The sequence below is a fragment of the Chelon labrosus genome, assembly GCF_963514085.1.
Source record: "Chelon labrosus genome assembly, chromosome: 17".
In the NCBI taxonomy this organism is placed as follows: Eukaryota; Metazoa; Chordata; class Actinopteri; order Mugiliformes; family Mugilidae; genus Chelon; species Chelon labrosus.
In genome coordinates this window covers 7,846,027-7,862,536 of record NC_140350.1, presented here as the reverse complement: position 1 = coordinate 7,862,536, position 16,510 = coordinate 7,846,027, and the positions used below count along the sequence as shown (strand labels likewise).

General features: G+C 39.3%; 1 protein-coding gene across 1 annotated transcript in view; it reads right to left on the bottom strand.

Annotated features, from left to right (window-relative positions):
• LOC311502088 (vacuole membrane protein 1-like) overlaps positions 1-16,510 on the bottom strand; it is a 50,890-nt gene that overhangs the window by 26,502 nt on the left and 7,878 nt on the right. Inside the window, exons 4-5 of the mRNA XM_084564201.1 lie at positions 6,909-7,151; positions 3,125-3,256 (exon numbers count right to left, since the gene is read on the bottom strand). Coding sequence (XP_084420327.1) covers positions 3,125-3,256; positions 6,909-7,151 — 375 coding nt within the window. The remainder of the gene's footprint in view (positions 1-3,124; positions 3,257-6,908; positions 7,152-16,510) is intronic.

Here is a 16,510-nt window from a genome sequence, read left to right as displayed (position 1 = left end):
TGCACACAGTGTTCTTGTACAGAGCAAAAGATTTAAGAGGGGGGAAAAAAGCTGATGTTCATGACATCAGCGTCTGGAGCCGTTAGAAAAGGCATGACTTCATTATTTTTGAATAGCTCTGTTGAATGAATGAGAAAAAAAACCCAGAGTGCTTTGCTGCCGCGCATCACGTGCACTTGTGGCAGGAAGTTGGCACGTGTAGGCTGGGAGAAATACCACCGCGTTTAAGTCAAACTGCTGGCACCTACAATCCTCTGTAACTTGAGCGCAGGGGACGATGTCAGCATCTTAATCCAGCTCTGCTGCCACAGGGTGGAGTGTGTGTGTGTGTGTGTGTGAGGAAAGAGTGTGTATGAGGAGCAATGCAAGGTTGTGCTGTCACATCCTTGATTACAAAATTCAACTACATCCTGTCTAATACACAACAATCCAAAGATACCAGAGTTTCCATCCCATGGGAGCCTGTCTCCACTTTGTTCAACAACTACTGATTTTTAAGTAGTTGTCCCAAAACAAACGCTGACACAAATCCACAGCAGATGCATCCGTCCTCCTTAAGAGACGTAAAAGTGTAAAGGGTGGAAAAGTGCGAATCAGAGAGATATTGCAGGAGCGCCTTGAGTAAAACAGGGAACCCCAAGAACATCCGAGTAGTAGTAAAAGCCCTGGTGAGAAAAAACTATTTCCGTATGTGGCAGGTCCTTGCTGGTGCAAGCAACCTGTCTCCAGATGCTGTCCAATCACGCAAGCACACACAACATACATACAAATACACAGCTGCCAGATACCATGAGTGAGAACAAGAGAGACAGAGAGAGTAATACACAGTAGAAGACAAACAGACTTTGTGAGAAAGAATAAGAGCATATGAACGGAGGGACCGAAAAAGAAACAGAGAGGAAACAGAGAGAGAGAGAGGGAGAGAGGGAGGGAGAGAGAGAGAGAGAGAGAGAGCGAGAGAGCGAGAGAGGCTAAGGCTGTTTACAGAGTCAGCAGCGTCACTTCTAATCTGCTCTTCCACGGATGTGAATCAAACAGATGATGCTCCTCCTGCGTCACAATGTTAGTTTGAGAAAAGACACGCACAAGCTCTTCGATGCTGGGGCGGTCATTTAGACAAAATCTCTTCTTCCCAACGCCGCCCATTTGTCTCGCTCTTCCACTGTCTCTAGCTCTTTCTTTGGTGGGAAGCGCCACTTTATCAATAAGTGATGTCAGAGCTGTGCTCCCACACACGTGGTCTGAACTATGGACAGGTGTTAGTGCCAACCAGCAGCCCGGAATCTTCTCGCTGTATAATTTTGAGACTATAACATTAGTGTCTCAAAAGGTCACTTTGGTTTATGTATTGGGAGATAGTTAAACTCCCTCGATCATTAAAAAATGTGGTTGATGCAAGAGTTCTCTGGTCAACATTAATTTACAGCATACATAAAGCAAATCTGCAGTACAGTATATCTCGACTACCAACAAACATGCTTTTTATTTTGAAAAATATATAAAGTAAAATTTAATTGTTTACTTGATGATAATTTTAAACTCCGCAAAAAATCTCATGCTTTTAACCCATGTCTATCCATTTCAGTCTAAATACATGCAGAAAAAGCAGACACAGTGTACAGATCACCTCTTACAACTTGGGGAATTTACAGTGAGCATGAGTAACTAATTAAAGTCAAAATACTGTACCTGCTTTGGTTGCATGTGGTTCAAAATGTTATCTTGAAGAAAGTTCCCCAAGGGTGATTTTCTGCCACTAGAAACCAATGTTTTAATTCAGAGTCCAGGGGTTCTTAGATGAAAAGAGTCTGAATAATAATTTGTGTAACTTTTTTCATCTATGACAATAGTGGTGATATTCTTGAACTAGTGCAAGAGAAACCATTCAAATTATGGATTTGTTATTTATGTGAATGGAGTAATATGTAATTTAAAAAATATTTTTATTGTTCAGCCCACTCTTTGTGAAACAAATGCATAAATAAATTGTTGTAGCTTACAGTAAGTGAAAATTAAGAAATATAAATATGGAGAAGATGGAACAAAAAATGAAATATTCGGAAAATAGTCATAGAAGAACTAATAACATGAAAAGAAGGCAATGATTTGTACGGGATGCCATTTTCATACATACAAAAAGCATGGAATACCATGGAATATGTCGTAAACATAATTATCAGGCATTCAATCTAAACTATGGCCAGACAGTTTATAATCTCGCATGCATGCTGAAAAGTAAAATACACACTAAAAATGATCAAAAATGTTCCTCTGAATCAGTCCCTTGATTTTGAGATAGTCTAGTTAAAAAAACTGGGGAGTTATCATTCACAATTTGGTACTGTCTGCTAAGGTTTATTTGCAAAGGGAAGGCTAAGTGATTCTATTGTAAAGTTCAAAACCATTTACGGGAGCAGTTGTTTAACTGCACTTGACCTGTCTGATTGTTTGACCGACTATGGCAGAGTGAGAAAAGCATTCCACAGACTGAACACTGGACAGACAGATTTGATGAAAAGCCTTGACAAAACCACAAGCATGTTTCCCTTCATTCCTCCTCCTCCATTCATAATCACAAGATGGTGGGAAAATAAATATTTACAATGAGCAGTTAGGCACTGTTGAAACAATTGCAGGGATGTTTGATATAAGAACATATTGTACCAGCGATTTCTAAATGAGGGGCCGGAAATGGCAAGAACATTTTACTCGAATGCATCATTGCTGTTCTCTTTGTCATAACGTTGTGAAAGCACTTGATTCCTCTTGTAACGTTGAGACACTGGGATGAGGTGTGGTCAGGACCTACACACACAGTTTATAACGTGCGGTAAATTTGGCACACCAGATTTGACTTTAGAGAGATGGCAATGACTGATTTATAGAAATACTTTGAAATAAACAAATACTTCAACAATATAAATCAAAAATTAATATAAGATAAGATAATCCTTTAATTTATGCCACAGTAGGGAGAAGCGCACACATTGAAAAAGAAATGTGAGAAGTTTGTAGAAGTAAAAACGCATTGCATTGTGGGGAGTAAGGCAAACAAAAACAAAGTGAGGGGATTACTAAATGGAGAGTGAGAGAATGATGGGTGATGCGGGGAGTAGTGTGTCACCTGTGCGGACTCAGTCTGGTCCAGCATTTCCTCAAATTTCTGGTAATCCTCATCATCAGGTTCAGCCCCAGACAGCCGCGCAGCCCGTGCCATAAAGTACGGTGGAAGCTCTCCTATAGCTGTACCCGCTCCCTGTTCACACAGAACAAATACACAGACATATACAGAGATGTTTAATTGGTGCGTCTCAGCTCTTCATGTTTATACCACTCACCCACAAAGAGTGAGAAAGACGGAGACAACCGCTCAGAGATAAAAGCTATCATCTCTCTGTGCACATGAATACTTCTACATAAATGCAGAGTACGGGTTTTTTTATTTGTATCCATTTCAGTGGACTTTATTTCATGTGGTTTATTTCTTTGCTTTGCATTGTTATGGATTTGGTAGTTTGGCTGTAAAAATGCAATATATAACTTTGCTAATTCTTAACACAAGTACAGCACCATGGTGCCTGGGGGGTTAATGTAGCAGAAATATCAATATCCACTTTCCAAAGAAGCTTGCACTGCTTGACGTCTGGGATTGTGTGATCAGAGCGCTTAAATGGGAATAAAACGGAAAGGATTTACGAGAATGAAAATCCCAGAGATTATTAAACGATCATGGATACATTAAACAGAGGCCCAGGGATGGTGAAAACCCATATGCTAGCCCTAAACAGCACATCAACAATTGTGCTGTTAACTGCTCTGTGCCAATATGCTGTGGACATGTGGAATGCAATGTTTTTAAAATTTAAGATGTGTTAAAAAGTCCAAGAAACAAGATATCAATGTCCAACAGCTAAAAGGAGCTTGTAGTCATAAAGCATTGGAGCCTGTGTGATTGAGAGGGATTTAACAGGAAGAAAGCGGAAGTGATTTGAGGAGAATAAATCCTCAGCATTTCAGTCGGTTCACCAAGTTCATCCACCAAAACATGAGAAAGGGGCAGGAGTGGGGGGAGAGATGGGGTAAGGGTTACAGACTTAATTAACACAATGAAAACAGCCGCCAAGAAATGCAGTGTTTTTGGAGTTTCTCACAGCTCATTATTTTAATGTTTCCAGGCACAATGCGGAAAGTGTGGGTGCAGGGGGGATGAGAAGATATGGTTAGTGTAAGTTACAATTACAGATTGGAAATGATTTCAAGCCTCAACGCATCTCTAACATCCTGCAGAGACAGCAATTGAAAAATCTGTCTTTTGCACTGAAATTCAGTCGTCTAGGTGAAACGCACACAAATCACAGCCTCAATCTCTCCCAAAAGAGAATAACTAACTAATCACAGGCACATTACTTGTATGTTGCTGAATGGCTGAGCCAGAAGATGATTAGTGGGTAGTTAGCAACCATGGCAGCGACAACAAGCCCAAACAATCATTCTCAGGAGGCGGTGCTATCCCTAAACCTGGCAGACTGCATCTTTAATCTGGACACCCTGTTCTCTTGTTAACACTGCAGTCTTTGATGAAATCTGCCAGTTTTTTCTCATAATGGAGACGTGTCTTAATCTCCCTGGCAGCTGCTCCATTCAATAGCCCTGCCTCTGTTTGTGAGCATGGGGCTGTGTGTGTTTGTGTAGGGGGCAATGAAATACGTCCACCTGCACGGTGGTGGTGTTTGAAGTGGAGCACTTAAGGGACCTACAGTAGTGGACGGAGAGGCTTCGAGAGGGAACAGAAAAGACAAAGAAAGAGGAGGAAAGAAAAAGGGGAGAGGAGGAGAAGAAGTAGTGGTGGTTGTGAGGAGGGAATGTCTCATGTCTCATCTCCGGCATATCCAGAAGGTGGGAGGGTGGTAGGAGGAGGGGATGTTGGCGTGGGTGCTTTGAAACTGTGGGCGCAACAGGTGTCTCCAACTGTAGAGCTGACAAGCCGAGGCGGAGGCGATGCCAGGCTGAGGTTACAGAGGGTAGTGGTGATTGGGTGGCTGTGAATCCAAGGGGATTGGGTGGCACACACACACCCACAAACACAGAATTGGATATCACTCCTCAGAGCATGATGCTGTTGCTGGTGTGGCTGCAAATTGGCTCAGGAAATTTGACTCCATTTTGAAGCCAGAAGAAATAAAATGCTGTACCTATCATTCAAGCGTACATGCTGTTTTATGTGCATGGATAGGATGAAGATATATTAAGACTAGAAATATAAAAAGGGTATAATATACTAGAGATTTAATATAAGAGTGTATCAAAATAATGTGAACTGACGTGTGAAAGCTGAGGATGTCTGTATAATTTATTATGGTATAATTTTTTGATATTACATTTATATATTAATGGAACAGGCTTCATGTTAAGGTTAGAGGAAGGATAAATATTATCAAGAGAGAATAGTTATCCAATAAATTAAATACCAACAAGTTTGTATTACACGTGGTGACTTGATGTCTGTGTCTTAATTTGACATTTGGACATGTGTGTGTTTGTAGGTGTAGTTAAAATATTACAACAATAAGGAAGCACAAAGGCCAATTACAGTAGACAGCAGGTTATGTAAAGTCTGCCTTGTTCCTGTAAAACCGGCCATAATGAAGAAGTAGCTCAGGATGTGTATTTCCCCCTGACATCAGCACCTTCCATATTATGAAGAACAGGGAAACAGATAACAAAGAACGATAACTCAGATAATGTGACCATGACCAAGTTCTCTTTCCCCAGTGTTCAGAGGTTCTGCCTTTCTTTGATGAGAAAAAAAATTAAAAAGGTGATGAAAGTAGACATGGAAACATTTGGTAGTTACAATAAAGTTGATAATGGAGTGTGACTTCTACACACCTCTGTTTTTGCGTTTTTATGTGTCCTGCATGTGTGTGTGAACTTTGCACAAGCTATTGTCAGTGGTTTCTCTGAGACACATGCAAGTCATTGATAAACCACCAGAGCCCCTGCTTATCGGGGCTTAACTAAAAACTTAAGTATAGAAGGCTGCTATTTTTTTAGAGTCAAATCTCTAAGAAAAACCTCTGACACTGTGTTTAATTTACCAAGATATTTTTATACATTTTTAGTTTAAATGGTAAAATGTTTCTTTACAAACCCTGAAAATAGATTGCTTGAAAACATTTTATCTTTTTTGGCAGCCACAGATCTGGTTAGAGGTGTGAAACCATTGACGCTGCTTGAGGGAAATTCATAGTAGCTGGGGTTTTCCAAGTAAATGAGTTATCAATGAATACATTTGCACTCTGTGTCATTTCTAGCTCGAGTCTTTACTGGTGAAGGCTCTGTTAAAAAAAGAACATAAAAAAAAAAAGGAAATGATGGCCAAGATGACAATGACAAAATTAAGTTGCAATGAATACTATATGTTCAGAGAGTGTGCTAAAAGAGTTTAATTATTCTTTGTATTAGGATGTTAATAAGACAAATAAACAAATAAATAATTGTCTCTTATGTACACCTAATTAGTGTCCTAGGCTTGTACAGTTTAATCCTGCCCTTGGTTTAAAAGCCTTCAATATATGTAATTTTCATGTTTCTACCTCCCTCTGTCTAATGACACCTTTCAAACCTACTGGATAAATTCAAAAATGCACAGTGGTCAAGCTGAAAACAAGATTGTTTTTCTTAGCTCCTTAGAAACGGGCTTTTAGCAGATATGAGGTTTTCACCTGACAGCAACAGTATTTCAAAGCATTCACTATGAATACTGGTCATGGCTGTGGCAACAGTGCAAGGTCACTGCAAATTGCAACCAAAAGTTAGAGTAGAGACATGTTTAGAAAAGCTTAATTCTGCAGAATCTTTAGTTGTTCAGGTCTATAGTTTCTACAGCCATAGTATAACAAACTCACCCACATACAAGCTTCCAGGCGGACTTTTGACATGATTGTCCAAAGAGAGATGCTTCCTTGGAGGGTTGCTGATCCCACCATCTTGTCCACTCCCAAGGACTCCACGCCCACCTGCTCAGCATCAGAGCCTGACGTTTGTGCTTCCTGCTGGGGACAGACTATGTGGTCCGGATAAGGTGGCTCTGGGAAGTCCACAGAGCCACATTCATAGGCTGCCAAGGTCACTGATGCTATGTGTGGTCCCTAAAATATATATACATTTAAAAAAACAGAGAGAAAGACAGAGAGAAAGAAAGACAAAGAGAAATGAGTCAAGAGAAGAGTGGGAGTAAATGTGTCTATTGGAAGTATTCTGAGTCAGAGGAAGACCCCTTCGTTATTAGCATAGGAAGAAAGCAGTGAGTCATATACTGATTGATAAAATTAAGACAGTTATATGTGGGCCAGTCCTGTATGAGATACAGTATCCATGAGAAACACATAACGATCAAGTTGGACAGTTCCACAAAAACTATAATATGCCCTTTAAAAAAGGAGGATCAAAGTGTCAACAGATATAGAGTTGAGAGCCCCAAATGGAAACAATCAGAGATGAAAACCAAAGCTGGGCCACAGAACTCAAATGCTCTTAATTATGTGTGCACGTACACTCATTCACAAATAATAAATAGCAATATGGTGAGCGAAACATTTTTGCATTAATATAATTTTATTAAACTTAAATTCCACTTTTCAGCCATGAAGAGCCACGAAGAAAAGAGTACAGAGATAAAAAAAAAAGCAAGGTCAGGTTTTGATGGTTCCTGATGTAAACACTTTAGCATACTTGAGGGCTCACTTTTTATTATATGGCCTAATCTTGTTAACCATTCTGGTTCTTGTTTATTTACTTGTTTCAGGTAGGGCTCCTCTGAGAAAAAAAATGATGGTTTGACGTCTGGTGGATGGTGAAAGTTTTGCCAGCTTTTTGAACAAGGAAATCCTGAAATAACTCATTTCAGTAATGTCGCTGTGAAGAGAGACTCTGAGGCCACACGCACTGATAGCTAAAGTGAACTACACAGAAGTAACAAATTAACTTATCAGGGTAGGAAATCTCTATTCTAACACATTTCTGGCATGTTACGAAACGTACCAGAACTGGTTATTTAAGTCTCTTTTCTCTAATTGCATCCTAATATTTTAAACACATGCTGTTGAACTTTCCATTGCTTCCTCACAAAATGGGTTCAATAATTTATTTTAATTACAGTTTTAAAGAGTCATTTCTTTCAGCACAACTATTGTGAGGGGTACTTTAGCAGTCAGGGTCAAAGCAAACGTCAAAACGTGAGCACCAACTGTACCCTGCTGGCAGTATACAAAAAGCAATTCCTGTAAAACGAAGCAATTCCTCAATTCAAATTCAGTTATCAGTGTTTGTTGTCTGAGAAGAACAAGGAAACTGTTCAACGCAGGCTTTTTGACAATAAGGTTGACGACATCGTTGGAGAGTACAGCGTTTGATTTGACTGATTTTATATGGAACAGGGGCCAACCAGGAAGAAAAGGGCATGCAACTTTGCATTTCCTCTGTAACAACATATTATAAACGATGAACAATTGTACAATTGTACATGGCGGGGAATGACAGATGATCAAACAGGTTTGTACCACTAGTATGATTCCTGCAAATAAAGGCAGGTCCACAGAGTTGGCCAATTCAGCAAGGCACTTTGTTCTCCATCTATTCCGTGTGTTTACACTCGTGTGTGTGTGTGTAGGATGGGTGCTCCCAGTGACGCACAAGGGCAGTTTGGCATTACACAATGTAGAGCCAAAGAAATCTGGCAAACCTGGGGTGGGGCCTGAACTTCCGGAGCTGCATTGGAGCGGGCAGGACAGAACAGGATGGGACATGGGAGGGACAGTGGTGTGTGAGGCAACAGGAAACAAATGTCTTCTCTAGTGCACTCCCTTTAGATGACACAGATTAATTTCTGTACACACAACATTAGTAAGCAGACACAGTAATACTTACAATAACACTCCCAGGACTCACAGAGAAACAATCTGGTGCTCACACAGTTGTTACCAAAGCAGAAGACAAATAGGAAAATCTTTAGTGACCTACAAGGAGAAGTCAAGAAACTCCCACCACTGACCCAGTCAGACTGGACACTTCCCCAGCTCATATCTTCCCACTGACTCTTCATTGGGCTCATGTTGCCCTGACATCCACACGCACACACAAACTCATCAAGGAGTTTGTGTGGACAAGAAAAATTATACTGCTCCCGTTCACACCTCCCAGGTCTACCTCAGGTAATGTGTGTTTACCAAACACACACAGACAACCTGCCAACAGTGTGTTGCGTGACTGAGTACCTGTTCTCTCTCGTTCTCTCTAACACTGTGTTGCTGCTCCTCATCTTACACTAAAGTCCAGTCCTCTCATGTTGTCCATGTGACTCAACATTAAGTTGCAGCCCAGCCCACAACAGCATATCTTCACCCAGGAAAGCATAATAGCTTAATAACAGCAGAAAACATCAAATACACAGTGAAGTATTTGTTCCCTGTCTGACAAAGCACTGTTCCACACTGTTTACTATAAACAAAGTCACGGTGGCGTTTTAAATATGTGTACTGAAATAGCAATGTGAAATAGGGATACTAAAATTGTTTTTCTACCACCCAGCTCCGTGCGCTTTGACACCTGCCTAATGGTGATGATGATGTATGCATCCACTAAAATACACATTAGTACTGACATCGTTCCTCTCTCTGAAACAATAAGATCCATACTGGAGGCAACATTTCTGGAATTCCTGTGGTGCCCTGCAGAAACCAACGGCTGCCTTCTAAAATGAGTGGGAACCCCACTCTTGGGTACAAGTATATCCACGGAGATAAACACATGCTGTAGTGTGGAGAGTGTGTATGTGTGACAATATATCATGTAGAGCAGAGCAAATGAGTAAGCACACACAGTGAATGTTGAACGCTTCCGTCAAAAACAGTAAAACTGAGTAAAAAGACTTAAAAATAAATCAAACTGGTCAGTGATTTTAATGCCACCTGAATGAGCATGGTAATTCATTTCCTCCATACTCTACTAATTATTAGACACACAATTACAAAACTTGCTAGTATTCCTGTAATTTAAATCGGGGGATATTTCAGTTCAGTCTAAAACCTATATAGAAACTGTGAACATAAAATGGTTTCTGCTCATTGGGTGGATGTTAACACCAAAATATAAGCTTATTTGGAAAACCAATTCAATTACAAATTTATAAGAATCATGAGTCAAAGAGGCTAATATATGAACTATTGTAATGACAGGTAGCTACTGTTAACTGAACTAACAACAAATTGTATTATTGTAGGAAACTGTTCCTTGAGCTCAATCCTGGACGAGTGACAACAAACATGGCAGTTGCTCAGTGTCACAGTGAGAAAAGTGTATGTCAGTGTGTCCGCTGAGGGAGGGCTGAGCACCTCTTTTGGATCATAGCATGCAGCAGTGTTGAATTGTTAAACACATCACATACGAGCAATACTTTTCCTTTTGTCTGTGACCTTTTGTCCTTGTGTGTCACAGTGAAAGTGAAATTGGTATTAGACAACAGAGTCATAGCTTTAATGGAACAGTGCAGTTGTCATCAAGACTTAGATGCAATGCAGCTTTTGTAAGGATAATGTATTTTAAACGTTAATTCTATACACATAATGTGATGATGTGGAGAGAATGCATTCATGACTATATTTAATTGTGCATCAAGTGGAACTGCAAATCCAGGACATTCGCAGATTCAGTCTGTACACATTATAAAATATAGAATAGGATTTTCGTTTTTGTGGGGACATTCCTTTCCTAATTCAAATGTTTTGCACGAGGCTACCGGACAAATTATTTAACATTTTGTTTTAAATGTGATCCAAGCTGATATGGTCCATAATTGTCCCAGTCACCACTCATGGTGTGGCTCCTCTTGTTAGTTTGTAGTGAAAAATGCTGTTGCTTCTGAAGCCCAAACCAGACATTAATGGGTGACCATAAACTGACCAGTTCTCAGTGACCACAGGATGGTCCAGTCATTAACAGGTCGCTGTGGTTGTCAAGGGCCATTTAAGCACATTAGACACGGTCTGGCTAGCATAACCTGTTTACCACTTCTTACAGTGGGAGACTGCTGGAGGCAAAGTAGGACAAACATTAGAGGTTACTTCATTATGAAGAAGCCCTGGTTAGGATCTCTCAGGGAGGTAAGAGAACATTGGACGGAGGCCAGTGAGCAGAAATGGAGGGGCTGGGATATTTTAGAGCTGGGTGGTAAGTCCACACACACATACACAAATGTTGACTGTGAGGAGGTTGGAGGGGCTGGTGATATATCCATGTGGTTTCACCATATGACTTCATGTTCAGAAACCTCTCCCTAGCAGACAGACACAGACACTCTGACCCCCAACTGTGCAATGGATTACACTTTCAAATAAATAACGCTTTCATTTCAGTAAATTCAAATTATTTTCCACTAACGCTTTCATTTCAGTAAATTCTAATTATTTTCAACAATTATTTCATGTACAAATTCAGAGAAAATTATGAAATCTCACATTTAAATGAAAATATGCTGCGTTCATTTGCAGTAACTTCTGAGATTTGAGTGCTTCATAAATTATAATAACTGAAAAAAGCGGAGTTTTTAATATTCTTTGTTCTCTTTAAGCAATATTAAACAACTGAATCCACTAATATGCAGTCCTTTTTCTGCTAAGGTCATGCATACAATTAAAAACCTGTTTCACTGTGTTACATAGTAATGCATGCTTTGTATTAAAAATATTGATCAAGCTCAAAGCTTTATTTTTACCTGTAAAACTCTATAAGATAATCCTTTATTTATGCCACCCTTCATTGCCTTTAATTTTAATTTTGTAATGAGTCATCACAATACGAGCAATAACCATAAGTTGAGAAATATAATTAATTACATTCAAATTTCAGGTGGAAAAATATTCAACATTCTCTGGTTGGACTTCTGGATGTAGCGATTTAAAATAATTTTTTAACAATTTTTGTTGCAGATTCCAAGAAATGGTAAAGAAAGAATAATCAAACAGTTAATAATAACTTGCTAAAAGCCCTAATCACAATTAAATTTGACAAAATCTGAAAGGATAAAAAAAAAAAAAAAAGAAAAAAAAAAGGAAAAAATAGCTATTCAAGCTGAGGCATCTTTCACTCTCTGGCTGATAAGGTAGATTTCTTGCATTAGTGTGTCTCATTGATCTAACTGATATATGAGGAAACAAAATGTTGGTACACATATAACATGTGTGGCAGGTAGTGAAAAGCCCTGAGTGACCTTTAAGGAAGAATTTCATAACAAAACCATGCCTCAGAAAACCAAAACACCTGCAGTTTGCCAGCAACACTCTGGTTTGGTCTGGTCAGGTTTGGCTTGTTCTGGGTGGGTAGTTGGTATCATTCCAGACTGCACACTAAGCCCACTTTGGCCCACGATTTGCTTCCTATGTGTGTGAGTGCATGTCTTTCAGACCATTGGTTATTGTACTTGGTATTAACAGGAATCCTGGGGCCTCAAAGACAGACAGACGCATGCCTTGGATGACTGAGGTATGACAGTTAGGACTGAGAAGCCATTAGAAATATCATACACCCCCCCACCCACACACACGCACAAAGCTCTCATTTACACATCTTGCTGGTAGTCATCTTTGAATGAGTTTGGTGAAGATGAGTAAGTCACAAGATGTTTGGGCATATCTATGTCTCCAACCTTGTGAGGAAGAAAATGAATTAATTAAAAATCATGAATGAAAGCAACTGTGTTGCTGGTATTTTTTTAATGTTTTTGACAAATTTTTTTAAACGCTAAGTTGGGTAATTCCCTCTTACTACTACTGTTCCCCAGCTTAACAGTGTAAAATTCCCAACCAACGTATCTTTATGGTATGTAAGTAATACTGCCTCTTCAGCAGTGAGAGAAAGAAATCCAGGCGATAAAGTTCTGACATACTATCTAGATGTAGTTAAAAATGAATGGCTTCAAATTGAATTTAAGAGGTGCTGAAGTTAAAGCGAGAGATCCGTTACTGCCAGCCAGTGGTGAGTCAACAGTAGCTTTACAGCTTTTCAAAGAACAACTGAATTTGATCTTGATGTGTCATTCACGTTCTGGTAACATGCATGCAGGGTATCAAGTCTCACCTTGGTGAACAGAGGAATGATTGTGCTGTGCTGAATCATGTCCTATATCTAAGCATACAGAGAAAAGTAAAAAAATAAATAAAAATATGAATCAGTGTCATGGCAAGGTTTATGTATACAGTCTGTATGGTAATTATTTCAACACTTTCTTAAGAGCTGGATCTGGTCCTTTACTTTGAGCAACACCTGTCAACACCTGCCATAGTGGAAAATTTAGACCAGGTCATATAGACCAGCAGAGTATGTGAGTCACAACTCAAACAAAGCAACCAGTTTCCTGTCTATGTGAATGTGAAGGTGCCCTATTGTTTGCTTGTAGGATTATTGTAACGTTCGTCACTGTAGAAGCCACACAATGATCAGATGAGTGAGGGGTAGGGCATCTCACGCACACACACACGCACACACAGACACACACTACTACTTCATCCGATACCCTGCCATGCCGTGACTGTGTGACCTTAACAGACACACAATCTTGAGATGTGTGGGTGCATTTGACTATATAACAGCATGTACTCCAGAAAACATTAAGGCCCAGAGGAGTAGTATGGGACTGTGCTAGTAACAATAATGCAGGATAGTGTGTGGAAGCCACATTCTGAGACCTGCTTAGCGCTTCAAGTGATAGTTGGTGCTAATTAAAGCTGTGCTCCTGGTAATTGCCCACAGCCAAAACTTAATTTTAGGGGGGTTGCTGGGGAAAATCTGTATATTCTACACAAACCTCCCCTGCAACCTATAATTTAGCAACCCTAAAAGAAACTGAATATAGAAAACTACAGAAAGTTCCTTTATTTAGATGAGCCACTGGTTTATTTTTTGAAAGACAAGGGACAGTAAATCACAAGTCATATGAAAACATGGTAAGATATTTTACTACCCAATTTCTTCCCACTGACTGCTGATATGTATGCTCCTGGAGAGACATAACATCTACACCTCTCACTCATAAAATTGCTCAAAGCTAAGAGGGAGAGAAGAAAACACTACCCTAGTTGCTGTTATGTAAACAGCAACGTGCGCAGCTTCAATTATAATGACTTTAATGCTTTGTTTCTGTTGATTTAACGTCGAGCACAACAATTTTCATGCTGCCCATAATGACTTAATGGCAACAACCATTACTGAAAGTAATTTAATGGTGGATGACTCAGATGAGCTCTCTTCTAAAATATTTACAGCATTCCCAAGCTTTCGAGAGTCACACTCATTGCTAACCCCTTCTCCGTTAAAAGAGGATTTACGGAGAGCAGTGACACTGGTTGTCACTATAAAACAAATACTTAAAAATGTAAGTGGGGATGAAAGCTGGTCCCACTCATAACTGTGATCTTCACATTCATTATCACGGATAAATGCACAGGTGCAGGACTCGGTGTGCATACACATGCGTGATGATCCTTGCCTTCACAGCTTCTGCCGAAACAAGATCTCTAATGTTCCTGTGTGATTTTATTGTTTCCATGGTATGTATTGTAATCGGCCACCCACTACCTCCTCTCTCTGAGCAGCGGGATAAAATATACTCGTTGATGTGCCATGGGTGCCTTTTTTTCTTCTCTATGCCCGCCTGTATTGCTGCATTTTATCTTTCTCTATTAACCAGTTGTGAAGCATGTACAATGATCTCCCGCAGTCTCAGCGGGATGCAAACACAGAGAGGAAACACAGGGCAGCAACTGACAATGTCAGGAGAGAAGCCACTTCTGCTTAGTTTCATTGTACTGGTTTTGTATCACCCTCTGTTGGTGACTCTGCAGCACTCACACAACTTTTACCGCTTCCTGCCCAACACAAAAGATGTGTGCTTTCAGAATGTTGTGTGATCATTTATTTCTAACAAAATATCTATCAGACAGCTGGGATAGGCTCCAGCCTCTCCGCGACCTTTCACAAGACAAGCGGAAGACGAGTGAATGATTGAAAATACCTATCAGAAGTACAAGATTGTCATATCAATATCACAAAGCTTAAAGAGAAACCCTGCATCTAAGAGTCTGAGTTCAATGAAGTCAACACTGTGTTGACAGAAAAAGAGGATTACAAATTTACTCTAACTGGAGGAAATGAAAGAATTAGCGTCAAACAAGAAGAAAAGTTTTTTAAATAAGTTAGATATAAAGGACGTAAAGTCCGCTGGACATGCACAGGAGGTCATTTTAACTGTAGAACAGAGTCAAAGATTTGAATATAATGTAGTACAATATAATCATGAAAGTTCTGCTGTAGCCTTTATGTGAATAAATTATTAATACCTGTATCAATATAAAGATTATTGACATCTTTAGACCACTGGCCCCCTCTACTGACTCGTCACAAAAAATAATACAGTCAGACTGGGTTATTTACAGACCACAAATGAAACCAATAACAATGATGTAGAATGATGTAGTCCCTTTCAAAAACAAAATTACTAGGTGCTGTACAAAGCAGACACTGACATACAAATGATAAAAAACTAGAAAATAATATATGAAAGAGCGGTCACCTCAAGTTCAGCAAGAACAAGTTCACAACTGCACAAGTTCAGCGGGAACTTGAGGTGAACTTCTCAGTTTAAACACCAGTCTTCAGTAGTGTGCCATGTAATGTTAACCTTAAGGGCTATATTGTTAACTGTTGTCAGGACTGCAATGTTAATAAAAATATAATATATAAATAGAATATAAATATATAATCATATTTGTGATAATTTGATCCAGCGGAAGATAATAAAGGGCCAAGAATGGATACCTGTTGACTATATTCTCTAATTCTAATATGCCATACGGTTTTGTTCCAAGAGCTACTTGTGATTTTGTTAAAGTCAACCTTGTTATTATTTCCCAGACCCATGATGGTACTATTGAAGTTCTGTTTGAGAATTAACTGCTCATAGTGTTGTAAAATGAAGACCACCTAACAGTCCACAGCTTAAACCAGGTTAGTTTGACGACAGAAGAAAAACAGAAAGAAAAATATTCCAAATTCTCAGTTACAAAAAAAGTACTTCCATCATGTTTGCTTAAAAAAAATGACTTGTTAAATTGATTATTTAAACTGTTAAAACAAATGCTTGGTGGTCAGCTAATCAACTGAGCACCTTATCATTTGAGTTCTGTTGTCTAGTCTGCTAAGCTCCTCATAATTAGAAAGTTAGTTGAAATGAAAATGAATCAAGGGGTTTACCCAATTGTAGCCTTACAAATAGATATATTTGAGATACTGTGTACCTATCTACCCTGTGCTGGTGTACATCTACAGCAGAACACTTGCTTTACCACTAAAACCACTAAAGCCAAATGTTGACATTGGTGTAAAGTCAGAAGTTAGAGTTTTAATTAGATTTGTAAGTTTGTGGAGTGTGCTCTGAACTTGTTTGACCCAGTTACACTAA